The 16,286-nt window shown below is 40.8% G+C and overlaps 2 protein-coding genes across 7 annotated transcripts in view; both read right to left on the reverse strand.

The window, feature by feature from the left end:
- kcnh2b (potassium voltage-gated channel, subfamily H (eag-related), member 2b) overlaps positions 1 to 1,809 on the reverse strand; it is a 415,530-nt gene extending 413,721 nt beyond the window's left edge. For 3 of the 4 annotated variants that reach the window (XR_006375749.1, XM_044176390.1, XM_044176389.1), the window contains exon 1: positions 1,043 to 1,809. Coding sequence is in view for 3 of the 4 variants with exons in the window: in XM_044176390.1 (XP_044032325.1) it covers positions 1,043 to 1,118 (76 nt within the window). In the remaining variant the exon portion in view is untranslated. The remainder of the gene's footprint in view (positions 1 to 1,042) is intronic. The other variant, XM_044176391.1, reaches the window with a different exon arrangement.
- Positions 1,810 to 5,225: 3,416 nt separating this feature from the next.
- Positions 5,226 to 16,286, reverse strand: part of sspo (SCO-spondin) — a 108,289-nt gene continuing 97,228 nt past the window's right edge. For all 3 annotated transcript variants that reach the window (XM_044176369.1, XM_044176368.1, XM_044176370.1), the window contains 2 exons: positions 7,913 to 8,063; positions 5,226 to 5,763 (listed from right to left, as the gene is read on the reverse strand). In XM_044176369.1, coding sequence (XP_044032304.1) covers positions 5,741 to 5,763; positions 7,913 to 8,063 — 174 coding nt within the window. In that variant the 3' untranslated portion in view covers positions 5,226 to 5,740. The remainder of the gene's footprint in view (positions 5,764 to 7,912; positions 8,064 to 16,286) is intronic.

Here is a 16,286-nt window from a genome sequence, read left to right on the forward strand (position 1 = left end):
TCAGCTCTTATCTGCTCCTGAGGGGAGTACTTGACATTAAGATTCCTTAAAAACTGCATGTAAATCTACAATAAATGTCTCTTGCATAACCTTGACTGTCAAAACCTGAACTGCCGAAATGTTAACGATACATATCCTCCACTTTTACTATCATCATTCCTCATCTTCTTCATCAGCCCTGAGGTGAATTTCCACAGGAAATGTGCCGTTGCCGCTGCTGAGGCATGTTTGAAGTCTGGACACCAGTTCACAGATGGAAAAAACATTAATGATCCGCATCAAAGATAACACCGCCGCAGGGAAGTGAGGACAGATGAAGCCTGTATATTTTGAAATATAGGCAGCTTCAAATTTCATGCCCCTGGGCTCTATGAAAAATTTAGTAGCTTAGATATGATGTTTGTTTTTGTATCTTATAACTTACTGCAGATTAATTGATAGGATAGGTTTATGGAGGCATCCAATTGTTCCTGTATTAAAACTATTTTACATATCCACACCAACTGAGCTAAAGATAATCGATTCCTTGCCCCCAAAAACATCTAAGTGTGTAATTTTTTTGCAGATTGCTTTTTTCTGACTAAATCAGCCAAGACAGCAGCAGCATCAGATACTTAGGGTGACATTAAATCAGAAATGAATGTGGTGGAAAATAACCCCCCCTAAAGTCAATCTAAGTAATTAGCACACTGATGTTATTATGATGTGATCTTTAAAAGGAAAAGTCATGTTTTTTTGAGATTTTTCCTGATTTCTGTTTATATTTTCCTTCCATTATCACCAGTTTTATCACCTCAGCTGCTATAACATCACTGCACCACCATGTGACTTGTCAAAGCTATTAATCACACATCAGCAAACATCATTATTGAGGCTAATTCTCGAAAAATGTCATCTGAAAGCCTACATGATTAGAATGCCATTTTCAAACAGCTTATGTGTCAACATATCAATTGTTAAAAATTGGCCTTGACAGAAAAAAATAAAAGGCTGCACGATTATATAAATTATCTCACAGAAGGTAAGAAAACAATTATCTTACTTTGACTGTCGAATTTCCTGATGATGGTGTCCAGGAAGGTGTTCTGTGGAGCCACATGGCCCCTCCGGACCGGCATCTTTGCTGCGGTGGCCCCGGGACTTTGAGAGACTTTGCAGGAGTTTTAATAATATCACACCGAGGCTGCGTTTCCAGTCCCCGCAGCCGAGCGCAAGATGCTTACTGTGCTCCCGAGACTCAACACTGGTTCAGGGGCCGAAGTTATCCGGGGGCCCAAGTTTTCCCAAGTTTGTCAGAAAGACTAAAGGCTTGTGGTGGATCTCCAGGAGAAAGTGAGGAGAGGAGAGTTCTGGAAAGGAGGCGCACTGGTCGCACGGTAGAACTGAGTCGTTTCTAGCCTCCAGTTTCCAGGTTTAGAGGGTGTTTGTTTCTGTCCCCCGAGGGGAGGGCCGCCTGTCAGGTGATATTTCTTCCTGGTCTCACACTCGGTGGATTACAGCAGTCCTCTCATCCTGCACTACAGCCCGCTCCTGTAAAGCAGACAGGGCGAGCTTTCCGACGAGCGTCGTTGGAGCCATAGTTGGGGCGCTGGGCTGCGCGTTTTTATTTGTTTCATTGCACCTCCTCTCTCTGCCTCTGAATATATGTGTGTTTAACTGGGGAGAGAAGGAACACAATGATGATTAAAAGAAAACAGCAGGGCGCAGATCCAGACCGCAGCTTGAATCGTAGATCGGTGCTATTTGAGGTGTTCTCTGTATCTCTCCTCCTCGCTGTGCGCTCTGCCGGATGACTTCAGCTCCACCGTCGTCTAGCTGCGCCTCTTTTAACCCTTTGCTCATCAGGAGCTGAACTGCTCACTTTTTATGATAGGCTAGATGAAGAACTAGATGCGCTATCAGTTAAACAAATTCTCCGCATCCCCGAAAAGAACAGTTTAAATTACACATGAGGTTCGCAACATAGGGCCTGGGGACTCTTAGTTGCTACAAAACTATCACTAATGAAGTTATTATTCATCTGACAAAAAAAATAATTTGTTACATTTACAGGAAACTGGCTTAAAATCGACACCCTATGTAAGACCAATTACGGTTTAAGCATTTCTGATGCAGTTGGTATCAGATAAAAGAGGAACGTGCTTTGTGTCACACCGCAGGTTTATCACATACCTGCTCTGAAAAGTTGCGGCCAAACTGCTGGTGTTGACAGGTGTTCGGCTTTGGGCTAAATTACCTAATGTATGGGAGGGTACTCCCACTGTACTGTTCTGCTCTGTGCAAAAATACTATTTCCATGTCCCACAAAGGCACATTTACCTGCACTGAAGCTTCTCCTGAATCAGTGAATTTCATGTAAATATGCCGAGGAAATGTTTGTGCGGTTGTGATGCTGCTTTATTGTGTTTCAGGGTTGGATGGGGATTCACCACTCAGCTACGTCATACCGCCGGGGTTCCCCTCTTCAGTCATGCTGGGGACGACGCCTTCAATAACTGTCGGATATTGTGGTTCACGCTTAAGCGCACATCGATGATTGACCAGTCCTTTTTAGATTTCTGCAGCTGAAATCTAAAACCTAGTATTCCAAATTACCAGGAAATTACACTTGATTGTACACATTAACTAACTAATATCAACATATATATTAAATTAAATCACCTTACATTATAGCACAAAAAACTTAATATCATCAAATGTATTGAACATCCATGCCTTAAATTACATAAATTACTTTGATGACTGGCTTTTTTTTTGGCTTTCAAATGAGATAATATTTTTCTCTTTTAATTTTTCTTGTTGCAGAATGCTGAGATAATACTTATTCTCTACACATTGGCTACATTTTGTGATGACCTTCAATTTGTGTTAAATTTGTGGAAAGATTTGACTGGGTCCATTGTTTCAGTGTTGAGTTTAGGGAGCAGAGACCATGAAATTCTCCAGTCACCATTTGATGACTTTGACATTTGACTAAAATGATGCAGTTTATATGCTGATTTCCATGCTCCTAATAGGCTTCTCCCAACCCTAGAAGTACTTGTGCCCCTTCATGTCTGGTTGGAAACATTAACAAAGCAAAGACTGTAGCAAAAGCAGTTTTTTGGTGACTGATGCTTGATTTTGGAAATCAAGCAAAAATGGTTAACTTAGCCAGCATCTATGTAGGCTATAGCCTATATGTGGAACAGTCATACCAAGCAAGACGGTGTGTGGAACGTTTTTCATTTTTATTCAGGAAATCAAGCAACCAATGTTATAGATATTGTTTGAATCCAAAAGTTGTGATGTATGAAAATATGTGTGCTACAGGAGTGTTTCTTTTTCTGACTGCACTTGAAGGCAGCAGCAGACAAAGCTCTCACCCTGCATGTCTGACAACCTCACGTTTTCTCGGAGTCCTTTTATATCCGTCAGAAACAGATTTTTATAATGAAAAGTAACAGCGCGCACAGCTCCAAATCTTAAACACACGTAGCAAGGATCAAAACAGAATACCGGAACTCACAGATAAATAGTCTTCCCGTTCATTGTGGGCAATTTTTGTTCTTTTTTGCCCACATTAAACAAGAAGACTATTTATTTGTGAGTGCCGGTATTTATTACATTTGTTTTAACAAGATTTTTATATCCATCTCAGGGATGTAATAGGCCTTGACTGCGTAAAATTTCCTTGTTTTTAGTTCTGTCAGATAGAGGCCTAAAGGAACACCGTTGCTCGCTGGATGCATTTATCAAAATGACCTGCAAAGCATGAATGCATTAATTTTTCCAGCGATCAGTGTTCTAACGATTGGTTTGACATGATAAATAGCAGCCTTGTAGTTAGACGAGGCCTGAGGAGCTATCCATCAAAATGTGCCATTTTGGTATGAATGAAAAATGCATCAGTTTTTTGTCTTATTACATCCAGCAGTGTTTACTACAGCAGCTGAAAGCCAGAGGAGGGTACTGGTCAGTCTTCCCCTCTCAACTCCCTTATTTAGTCAGGAAAAGAGAGAGGGAGGAGAGCAGAAAGGAGGGGAGGAGAGAGGAAACCAGGAGGGGAATAGGAGAGGGGAAGGAGGAAAAGAAAAAGGCAGACAGTTTCTTGTCATAGATGAGACAGATCCCAGTCTGTCACTCTTTTTGTATTTTCTAGTACTCACACATAGTGTACATGCACAAAAACAGACCAATAGAAAGTTGACTATAGTTGCTTAAGGAGTTCTTAATGTATTTTTCCTTGCACAAAATGAATAAACGTATGAATAAAGGAAGTGAAAAATCCCCACTCTTCACTTTGACACATCCATTAAAAGCGACATCTTTTTATAATGAATAAACAGTTCAGCAGCAAATTAAACTCTGTCATCAGAAATATCACAAGTATAACATATCCAGGGAAACATTATTTATTCTGCACAAAATAAATAATAGGAAATGCCCACACTTTCATATTTGGAAAAAATCACAATTGCACATCATTCATTTATAATTGGCTTATATCTGGTACTACTGAAACCATAGAGCTTAACCTTTAAGTTTGGAAGTTGGATCTAAAGGTGGGAAGCTTGTGTTAAGGCCCGACACAAACAATTAAAACTAATTTGTGGATGCTTCAGTATGTAACTCCTGTTTAACAAAATAAATGTAGTGATAATATTCCTGATATTTGTCTTGCATCTTAAAATAAAGGAGTTTTGGAAGGTTATTGTGTAATATGAACTTGGAAATTTTGATTATAAATACTCAAAAGTTTTTATTTCACTTATATGTATACTCTCCCAATCTTAATTTGAGAGTGTATAAGTTTACATATATGTGTACATTACAAGCAAAGCTACTTATTGCTCGGAACTAGAAAAAAGTGATAGGCCAAACACAGTTGGCACATTGTATGGGATGGGAAAATATATCTGTAAGTGTTTATGAGGAAATCTGGAACCATTTATTCTTTATTTAAAATATGGTGATCTCATGAATGACACACTGGGTCATAGTTGAATATAAATTTATTGGCATACCTTACAAGGGGTTAAAGATAGGCTCTTATTTTGTACAGGTCAATACTGTTGATAATCTCTTTCTTCTATTTTAAAACAATTAAAGTTGGGAAAAAATTTGGAAAATGGGAGGGATGGGGAGTTTTGCCACATTCTGCTGGTTACTGTGATGATAGAAAATGGCATGGCCATTTTTTAAAACAATTGATAAAAAAAGATTATTAAAGATACAGACAGCCATGTGTAGAAAATGTTTATTGATCAGTCCATTGGAACTGTACTGTAAACTGCACCATGTAAGAATATCTAACAGGTTACAGTAAAATCCAACGTAAAGAAGACTGCTGGTACATATACATTTTCTTAAAACATACAAATGAAACATACTTTAATGTATAATAGGTCTTACTTGGATTGTATCATAGGTCCTTTAATATTACCATAAATATACAGTAGAACAAGGCTGTACAGGCTGAAGCATAAACAAAGTTTCAGAACAGGGACTCTATGAGCAGTAGTAGCATCCAGTCATATGATGACTAAGGACTACAGAACAATGTGTACATCAACAGGGTCTCAGGACTTCATTTTTCCACTCATCCATTCAATGATCTGTCCATCCCAAAAATCTCCATCCATCACTCAGCTGGCTTTCACTGTGGTGATCTCACTTGGCTTGGCGTTCATGCTTGTCCTGCTCTCGCTCTCTCCAATGCATACACACATTCACACTCAGACACACTCAACATACTCGCTCAGCGTCTGGACAGGTCACCTCCTGTAAAGAGGAGAAACAGCAAGACTGATGGAATCATAACTCTACTGTAATATTCTGTAATAACTTCTTAACACATTCATCAAAAGGAAAACTGCTTCCTCTGCAGGATAAAAGATAGAGATCAAGTGTCTCTAAAGCATTTTATCTTCATTATGAATTGCCTGAATCAAAGTATATATAACAAAATCCCAACAGCAGTGGAAAAATGTATCCATGTAATGCATATCAAGTCTTCTGTCTGTAATAAGTGTGTGTAAGTCAGAAGAGAGAGCAGCAGATGAGAAATGAGAAAACTTAGTAGTGGCAGTTAATATGTGTAAGTGCGTGTGAGAGCAACCACACACTATCAAAGATTGATCGCCATAATGACCGAATCCGTCAGACGTGATGTCCGTGAGTCTAGTGCTGGGAGGGAATATGAGCTGGGGGGATGTTCTGTGCCGTATGTGGCTACATCCAATTAACCAAGGCAATCAGCCACGTTGATGAATGGATTAGCACATAATTGCTTCAGAGGTGGGATCCTTGATTGAATTATTCATGGTGAGCAAAGGCAAATGTATGCTTTGCTAAGATTAGAGTGTGTGTGCCTATGTGAATCTGTGTATGTATGTATGTCAGTGACCATGTGCATGTGTGTGTGTTTGTGTCTGCCTAGTGTTAATGGAAAGACAGAGAAATTGTACTGAGAGAGGAAGAGACAGACATGACAGTTGAGTGTTACAGCCATATACTGAGCTGCCTTCTATGGGGTAAAAATTTCAAACTGGTTGCAACACTGGCCACACTCAATCAGTGATGTTACAGCAGGTATTTTTCGTGGGTACAATCCAAAAACTGACGAGCACATTGCCAGTTTCAGCATGTATGCATGGTATCCATTCCTCTTCACTTTGGTACATAAAACAGCACATGCTGCTTATGTCTGTTGACTTAAATGATGGCTAGTGCGGCAAGTGAACAAAATACCACGTGTACCCAAAGCATGGTAAATAATAAAGACCAGTGAGCACATGCCGTATATTTCACATGACTTGTCACCTGTCAAAAGACAAATTCTACTTTGGTTGCAATGATTGTTGCATTGTTGACCTTAGCTGCAGATAGTGTGGCAGATGCCGTACTAACATTTCTTGCTGTTTGATTATCAGCTAATGATTCACAACCAAGGGTATGTGTACCCCAGGTGTTACTTCTGCATTTGCAAGGGGGTATTTGGAAAGATTGTGGAGTAACTCAACTAATTTAAACAGAAAAAAAATGAAAAAATTAGAAAAAAAATGAAAAAATTAGATTTTTTTAAAAGTGTTTAGAAGGAAAAAAAATACAGAAATAGGATTACAAATTGTCGTGAGGCTGGTCTTTATATTTGATATTATATTAGTAGATTAGTATATTTATTGCCACAATGACCAATAAACTACAGGCTACAACAGGTTGATAGCACATCCACCCACACCTCCAACCAACCAGTCAGTTGTAACACCTGAACACCACCTGCTGTGAAAGTCAAAATAGCTAAAGGTAATGTTCAGTTTCTGCCACTTCAAATGGTAGTAGTGCAAATGCAAACTTGACCAAATGTACTGGAAAAAAGAGAAAAAGTGACCAAGCCTAAACATTGACAATTCGATAATGTCTTGTATTAAAAAAATCTGTAGTGATATCCACTTTTATGGTGTTGATGAAGGGGCACTACATCTTATAGGACTGTGGGGCTGTGTAGAAAAACTGAGCTAATGTAACGTCCTACGTGGACCTGCCGCCTCGTGCCACCTGCACTCCATTTCAGCAGGTTTGCATACCATTGGCAATACATAACAGGCAGCACACTGACACAACCAAAATGACCACAGCCCCTTTTGAACACCTGCTGTGACATCACTGATTTGGGTGTGGCTCAATCGTGAGAAAAGTTGTAAAATACATTCTGTAATTTTTATTTAATATTTTTTAATCAAACTCCCTGACTTTACCTGTTTGGAACATGCCTAGCACTTCCATTCCATTCCTCTGTTTCTGCTGGGAGCCTGGAGTGTGTAAACACGTGTTGTGCAAACATTTTTTCCATATATTTAAATGCTTGGTCCTCAGAGTGACATGAGAGATGCACATGCAAAACCACTCAGCCACATTCATTATTCCCCACCTTGGCAGCTGGTGCATTCGCAGCTGTGTATGACGGGCAGGACGACCGGCTCACTCTCTCCGCTTTCACACTGCAGGCTGAGGAAACGGACTGGGTTGTCAGGGTTCAAACGGTAACTACAGCACTCGCAAACTGACTGGAGGTAGGGCTCCTGTAGAGAAGAAGGGAGGAGAAGAATGAAGTAGGAGGAATAAAAATTCTGGAAGAGGATGAGTGAAGCAAAAGGAGGAGAAGAGGTGAAAGGAGAACCAGAGGGATATGGTTGAGGGGCCAATTAGGAGATTGGAATATGATGAGGAGAGGGTGACATTACAGGGGAAGTAGATTATTAGAGAATTTTGAAGATGGGAGAGAAGAGGAAAGTAGGAAAAAGAGAGATGATGTGTGAAAGAGGAGGAAAATGTGAAATAATATTAGGGGTGCAAGTTCAACAAAGAAAGGGAAAAAAAGGAAGATATGTTGAAAGGAGGTGAAAGGGTATTGGCAGGATAGATATAGGAGAGAGGAAGCAGGTGGAGAAATTAGAACCTTCACATTAGAGCCTGACCAATTGATCGGTCAATATCAGCCTATCGCAAATACAGTATATCGGTACAGGGGTATATGTTATCCGTTATGAGCCAATATAAAACTGTTTTCATTTCAGTATATTGCGCAGAAAGAAAGGCTTGTGTTAATATATTGGTCTCACTACAAAATGTATCCAGCAGAGAGCGCTATCACTACAGTGGCAAGCAGTGTAACATGGGACAGAAAAAACATCTCTCAAAAACTGCATCATGCAACTAAAATACAGCTGGTCATGAAATGTAACAGCCACCTCACTAATGGTTAAAACTATAAACCAGCATGCGCCAACATGCTGCCTGTTGCCGTAGTTCTGTCTCGTCGTCCAACTTTTAGCTTTCCTTTTTCTTCAAAACTTGAATAACGTGTGTAAGTAAAATTTAAACTATGCTCTTTACGAAAATGAGAGTAGAAAGTGTTTTGGTACTTTTTTCGCTGTGAAACTTCTTCTCCTGCTACTCGGTCAGGGCACCGCTGCAGATCAGCTGGTTGGCTGCATTGTTTACACCAGGGAACAGCTGATCATGCTGGGCGTTAGCCTGGAGTCAGAAGGAGTTCCGTGAGTGTAGTTTGATGTGCTTCTCAGAGACATGGCTACACCAGGATATCCCGGATCATAACGTTTCCATCGACGGCTTTCAGACTGTTCGGGCCGACAAGGATCACACCAGGAGCGGTAAGCAGAAAGGCAGTGGGCTTGCTATTCTGGTCAACAACAGATGGTGTATCCCTGGTCACATTACTATCAAGCAAAGTATCTGTAGCCCGGACATTGAACTGTTAGCTGTGGGACTCTGGCCATATTACCTGCCACGTGAACTCTCACATGCCATTGTTGTGGCTGTTTACATCCCCCCCTCTGCTAACCCGGCATCGGCGTGCAACGCCATTCACACCGCCATAGCACAACTCCAGACTCAACACCCAGGTATACTCATATCATAGTGACTTCAACCATGTCAGTGTTTCAACAACACTGACTAATTTCACCCAGTATGTGAATTGTCCTACTAGAGAGGAGAGAACACTGGACCCAGAATAACATGAGAGAGGTCTGGAGCGGCATGAAGAGCATCACTGGCTTCAGACCAACTGGCAGCAGAGGAGTTGATGGCAGCTTGGACAGGGCCAACAAACCTAATCTGTTCTTTAACAGATTTGACACACCGGCTCCTGCTCCCCCATCTAACTCAGCTGTTGTCTGCCCTCAGACTCCTCTGAGTCCACTGCTCCTCCCTCCTCCATCTTCCTGGGAGAGTCCTACTTCCCCCTCAACTGGCTCTCAGGCTAATGGCCCTCTCCAGACTGATGACTACCACCCTCCCCTGCCTGTAACCTCTGCTGTGTGCCTGACTACTGACCAGGTGAGAGGACAGCTGTTGAAACTCCACTCAAACAAGGCTGCAGGCCCCGATGGAGTTAGCCCCGGGGTGCTAGTCTTCAAAGGGTCCCTGTTCTGTGGAAGACATCTCCTTGTTCCTGTGCTGAAGACACCATGTCCCAGTGGCCCCAAGGACTACAGACCGGTGGCACTGACCTCCCACATAACTAAGACCCTGGAGAGACTGGTGCTGGAACAGCTGCGGCCCATGGTCAGACCCCTCCTGGACCCCCTTCAGTTTGCCTACCAGCCCCGGCTGGGAGTTGAGGATGCCATCATCTTCCTGCTGAACCGCATCCAGGGGGTCAGTGTGGACATGGTAGAGGATTACAAGTACCTGGGAGTACATATGGACAATAAACTGGACTGGGTTAAGAACACTCAAGCTCTGTACAGGAAGGGCCAGAGCTGCCTCTATTTCCTGAGGAGGCTGAGGTCCTTCAACATCTGCCAGACAATGCTGAAGATGTTTTATGAGTCTGTGGTGGCCAGTGCTATCCTGTATGCTGTTGCATGCCAGGACAGCAGGCTGAAGGTAGCGGACGCTAACAGACTCAACAAACTGATCCGTAAGGCCAGTGACATTGTGGGGGTGGAGCTGGACTCTCTGGCGGTGGTGTCAGAGAGGAGGATGCTGGCCAAACTACATGCCATCTTGGACAGTGTCTCCCACCCACTCCATGATGTGCTGGTCAAACAAAGGAGTACCTTCAGTGGAGGACTCATCCCCCTCAAAAAGCACCACAGAGCACCACAGGAAGTCATTCCTGCCTATGGCCATCAAACTCCTTAACTCCAAATGGTTCCACTTTAGTTGAGTCAAGGGAATTATTCATGACACTGTTATAAAAGCATTTGACAGTGTAATAAACTTACTGATATCTTTATGACAAGTTCAAATGGTTCCATTTTACTTGAGGTCAAGGGAATTATTCATGACACAATTATAATGGTCTCATAACAGTCATTGTCAAAACCAAGCACATAGTATAATGTAATGTTAACACATAAAGCTAAATAGTTTCTTTAAGTTTGATAATTAGGCCTGCTATGTCATATAGGGATTAGGGTATATGTTATAAAGTTACCTGTTTAAGAAAGCAGAATACCTTTGCAAAGGCATATCGGTGCAAAATCAGTGCTCAATCCACATAGAAAAGGTCTATTTTCAGCTCAAAAATTCACTATATCGGCCGCCATAGTGGTAATCGGTGGGTTCATCACTGTGAGCGACACCTTTCACATTACCCATAGGGTAAGTAAATGTGAAAATATTGATTAGTGTAGCTTTAAGCTCTTTGTTCAATACTGTAATACAGAAACACTACAGACACACCGGTTTAAAGCTTGATCGGCCATGACCGGTCAGTCTCACATATCCGATTCTGTGACGGTCAAATTTACATGAATCCTGCGGCGCACAATGGTTCACGTCATGCGCACAGCAAGTAACCTACTGTTGTTACAGCCACACACACACACATTAGCAATTTGTAATACCTGTAAGACCAAAATAAGCCGTGTTTCCCACACATAGAATTTTGTTTTGATGTTGATTAAATTAATAAGAAGGTGGATATTATTATGAAAATCCGTTAAGCAAAAGGAGATTGAATTCCACGCTCTTGTGTGCGCTTTGAGGCACTGAAGCGAGATGGAGTGAGAAAAAAACTTCCGTCCTCCAAGCCAGGAAGAGCGAATGCCCTCTTCCTTCAGTTAGATTTTTGTCTGAAAAAAAAAAACTTTGCTAACTAACAGTCAACTGAACGTTGTTCTGTGAGATAGACTTTTAGATTTAATGGGACTCTGCTCGGTGAGTTGAACTGTTTCTGAATGAGAAACTGTTAAGCTAAACTCACAACAGTGATATGCTAGCGGTTAGTGCCGTAAACTAAGCAGGTGTTACCTGTGAAATTGTAAAAGCTGGATTTTCTAAAAGATGTAGTTAGCCGGTTGTAACATTGTATGTAAACAATACAGGTTATATGCACTTGGTAGAGTGTGTATGCGTTCGTGCGTTAAGAGAAGATGCTAAGTGGTTTGAGACTAACCCAGACCTCCAATTTGATGGCCTGGCTTTTCCACTCCCAGATACTCCGATGAAACCTCCAACAAAAAAAACCCAAAACAAAACGTGACAACAAAGAAAATCCTGACATTCTTGGAGCAATCCACGGACTATCTGAAAAACATGATTTCCAGAAAATCTCCGCCATATAAAAAACAACAGACTTAAAAACAGATGGAGAAGCTAACCTCGACAGTCCAGCAGCTTACGTTGGCTCTCAATCAACAGAAACAAGCAGAAAATAGCAGAAAAAAGCAGACAGCTATTGTAGACTGTGAGCGTTATAGCCGAAGATTCATGGCGTGAGAGAGGAAAATGGAGAAAACATCAGAAGCAGGGTCATTGATATCCTTGGGAAAGTGGCTCTCAAAATCCGCAACAGTCTGAGGGAGGCGACATCGTCCATCGCATCGGGCAATGACGACAAGACGGTTAAAGTAGATCAACTATCAGGACGATTTGCAATACAATGTCAACTCGTGATGTGGTGTGGAAGGAGGCGAAAGGCTCAAAGTTTCAGACTAAGGATCACAGAAGTATTATCCCCAGAAGATAAAGCAGCAAGGGAAAAACTTTGGCTGTTAGTGAAGAAAACAAGAGAGGAGGGGAAGAAAGCTTCTTTCCACAGCCCTTTTGTCTTCATAAATGGAAAAAAGGTTGACTGCTCAGAGGTATGGCAAAAGGAGCGTTTATTAGGTCTAGAGCCAAATGGCTGGAGGAAGGGGAAAGGAACACAAATCATTAACCGCCCTTAATATTGATGGAGCTCCTTCTAAAGATCCAAAGTTAATTTCTGATTTTGACACCACATTTTATGGAAAGTTATACAAATCCAATTTTAATGCATAAGATTGTGCAAGTTTCCTGGAAAAACTTTGGACCAATATCCCTTCAATTGATGAACATTTAAAATCCAAATGTGACTCTGACAGCTGTGTCAGCTAATGAAATTAAAAGAGACATTACTTTCAATGAAAAAAGGTAAATCCCCTGAGATCGATGGTCTATCTGTTGAATTCTATATACACTTTTGGTATCTTATTCAAAACCCATTACTTTCTATGTACAAAGAATGCATCAGTTGGGGAGAGATGGCAGCTACATTGAAGCAAGGCATTATATCTCTTAAATAAAAAACTGGCATCCTATCACTCTCAACTATAGATTACAAGATCTTAGCCTTAGTATATGCAAACACATTAAAGAAAGGGCTAGACCCTATTATAGCTGAAACTCAAACAGGACTTATGAAAAACAACATCCATCCATCCATTTTCTACCGCTTGGTCCCGTTAGGGGTCGCGGGTGACTGGAGCCTATCCCAGTGACTTTGGGCCTTAGGCAGGGTACACCCTGGACAGTGGCCTGAAAAACAACATATTAGTTGTAATATAAGACTCATCTTAGACTTGTTGGATTATGCAGATGCAGTTAATTCTAAGGCACATATTTTGTATTTGGACTTTAATAAGGCCTTTGACACAATTGAGCACAAATTTCTTTTACAATCCCTCAAGGCAGTTGGTTTTGGTAACACAGTTGGTTTTGGTAACAACTTTATTGAAATTGTCAGTATGTTTTATAAAGATATTAATAGCCCCGTTATTATTAATTTAAATACTTCCGAAAGATTCCAAATTAATAGAGGGGTCAGGCAGGGTTGCCCTATTGCTCCCTTTTTATTTATTTTAGTCACTGAATTATTGTCAATTTATATTGTTTTGGTCAGGAGTTAAAACTGGCAGATGATACTATGCTTTTAAAAAAAGACAAGAATCAATTATGTGACTCTATTAATTTGAATAACCAATTCTGTAATGCTTCAAGTCTAAGACTGAATATGTCCAAATGTGAAATTTTGTCTCTGCGCGACTGTGATGATTCTGTCATTGGAAGTATCCCAGTAAAAAATTCCGTTAAATATTTGTGAATATCTTATAGCTAGACAACATCTAATTTTCTCAAACAAAATAAAAAAGACCAAATCTATTTTAAATATTTTGGCTTCAAAGGGATTTGTCAATTCTAGGTATAGTTCTCCTATCAAAAGCTGAGGGCCTAACTCACTTTGTGTATCTATCTTTGTCCTTATTTATAAATGACTTGTTGATATAGTTAATACCTTTAAGGTTAACTGGTTAAAAATTGTCTTCAAAATCCTGATTCAGATTGGTATTTCATCCCAGATTACATTTTCAACTAAATTGGAGGCCTTTCTTTTCTTTTAAAGTGTACATTGACATGATTGCCAATCAGATTGTCAGCAAGTTCCATCAGCAAGCCCTTTTAGCTTGGAAGTTAGCTTTTGTCCACAATTTCTCACCTCACAAAACACTTCTCTGGAACAACTGCAATATATTGATGAGAAACAAATCCTTGTTCTTTCCTAAATGGTTCCAGAGAGCTATAAATCATATCCTCAACCTTTTTGATGAATTTGGTAATATGCTGTCCTATGAACATTTTATGTATGTACACAGTTTTCCAATTCCTTTCAGATAATTTAATTCTATAACTCATGCTAATCCAAGTGGTTTAATTTAACTTGTGAAAAGCCATCTAAGTCATTGTGAGAATAAAATAACCGTCACGGACATGCCAGGCTCCACAGTCATTCAATCACAGCACACTCCCTCACCAGAGTACTAACCACACACACACACCTGCCCCCTATCACACACACCTGCTACCCATCAGCACCTCATCACCACTAGTATAAAGGCACACTACTCACCTCAGCCAGTTGTCTGGTCTCATTGATACTAAGGACTCTTCCCATAGATGCTTTTTTTTGGGCTACTTCCCTGACCTACGCCAGTGTATGCTTCCATTCCGGTGTTCCTTTGTCCAGTTGTGAGTTTTCCTGTCTTCTGTGTGTGCTACTCCGGTTCCCAAGATCCACCTCCATTCTACAAGGGACGGTATCAGTGCTCTGCTAGTTCTTCTATACTGCTCCATTAACCACCACTTACCTGCATACTGTGTGCTCATTGCTGTGTCCAATAAAACTCCATCTGTCTCCACCTCAGTGTCTCATGCCCTTCTGTCCGTAACAATAACACAGCTTTTGCTGATGCTGGATGGAATTGAACTAACATATAGAAAGCTCAACAATAAGGATATTTGCTAAAAAGAAAGAATAAAACTGTAACTAGAGGACTTTTTTTTTTTTTTTTGGAGAGCTCAAATTGAGGACATGACTGGAGAAGGGCTTGGCTTTTACCTTTTTATAAGTACCGTATTTCAAACAAGGCTAAGGAAGTACATTTCAAAGTTTTACATAAAATATACCCTGCTAATTGTCTTATTGCTACATTTTTGTTTACAGACATTGATATTTCATGTAGCTTTTGTAAACATGATATAGAAACAATCTCTCACCTGTTGGTACTCAGATGAATTCATTCATTTTAGTGATCTTTCATTAGGAGACTGCACGCTCATTTGTATAGCAAAATCCCGAGAGCATTTGAACTCAGCATTACAAAATCCAGAGAGTATGGAACGTAGCGCCCATAGGTCAGTCTGACCTGTGACCCAGATTAAAAGGGATCAGTGGTCATTTGTTCTCTCTTTTTTTCTCCGCTCCTCGCTCAACGATCGGACCTAAGAAGGACAAAGAACTAGGCTGCAACACAGGCACCTGCCTTCCTTCAGAACTGAACTCTGATCTTACAGCAGCGATGCAAGGGCCTGCCAGCTAAACTTTAAAAGCAACTAAGGAAGCGCCAAGCTAATTGTAAGGAGGGCAACAGACAACAGGCCGGATTCCACCCATCTGCATAAATGGACACAGCACAGCAAAGGCTGCGGACTGCAGTTCTTCCCTGCCTGGCCTGTACACAACAGACGGACCACCGGTTAATAGAGCAGCACATCCAAAGCAACCTCTTTTTCCCTCCCACGGACGGGTAACGTTACTGGGCATAGCATAGAGTAACAGTGTATATAGCTAAGCAAAGGACTGTTTAACTTTTGTACATGTGATGTTACTGATGTGTTTTCATTGAGTTTTAATGTTGTGATCTTCACCATGGTTAACATGAGGTTATTATTGTAACTGTAGTTCTCAGCCACCGTTAAGTTGATTTTAGTTTATGTTATGCTCCACACAGAGAGAGTCTTTGCATGATAACTAACTCTTTTTAACTTGGCACCATTATCCTAAACAGATCATACACATACACCTCTAGTTTGGCCCACATGCTTTCTTGTTTCTGAAACATACGGCATCCGAACAAAGAAACACACATACATTCTTTTGTTTAGCGGCATCTTAGATTCAAGCAGCATCTTGGACGCATGTGCGCGCACACACACACACACACACACACCTTTGTGTCCTTCAAATCCTTCAG

This window comes from Siniperca chuatsi, linkage group LG19, assembly GCF_020085105.1.
Source record: "Siniperca chuatsi isolate FFG_IHB_CAS linkage group LG19, ASM2008510v1, whole genome shotgun sequence".
Lineage (NCBI taxonomy): Eukaryota > Metazoa > Chordata > Actinopteri > Centrarchiformes > Sinipercidae > Siniperca > Siniperca chuatsi.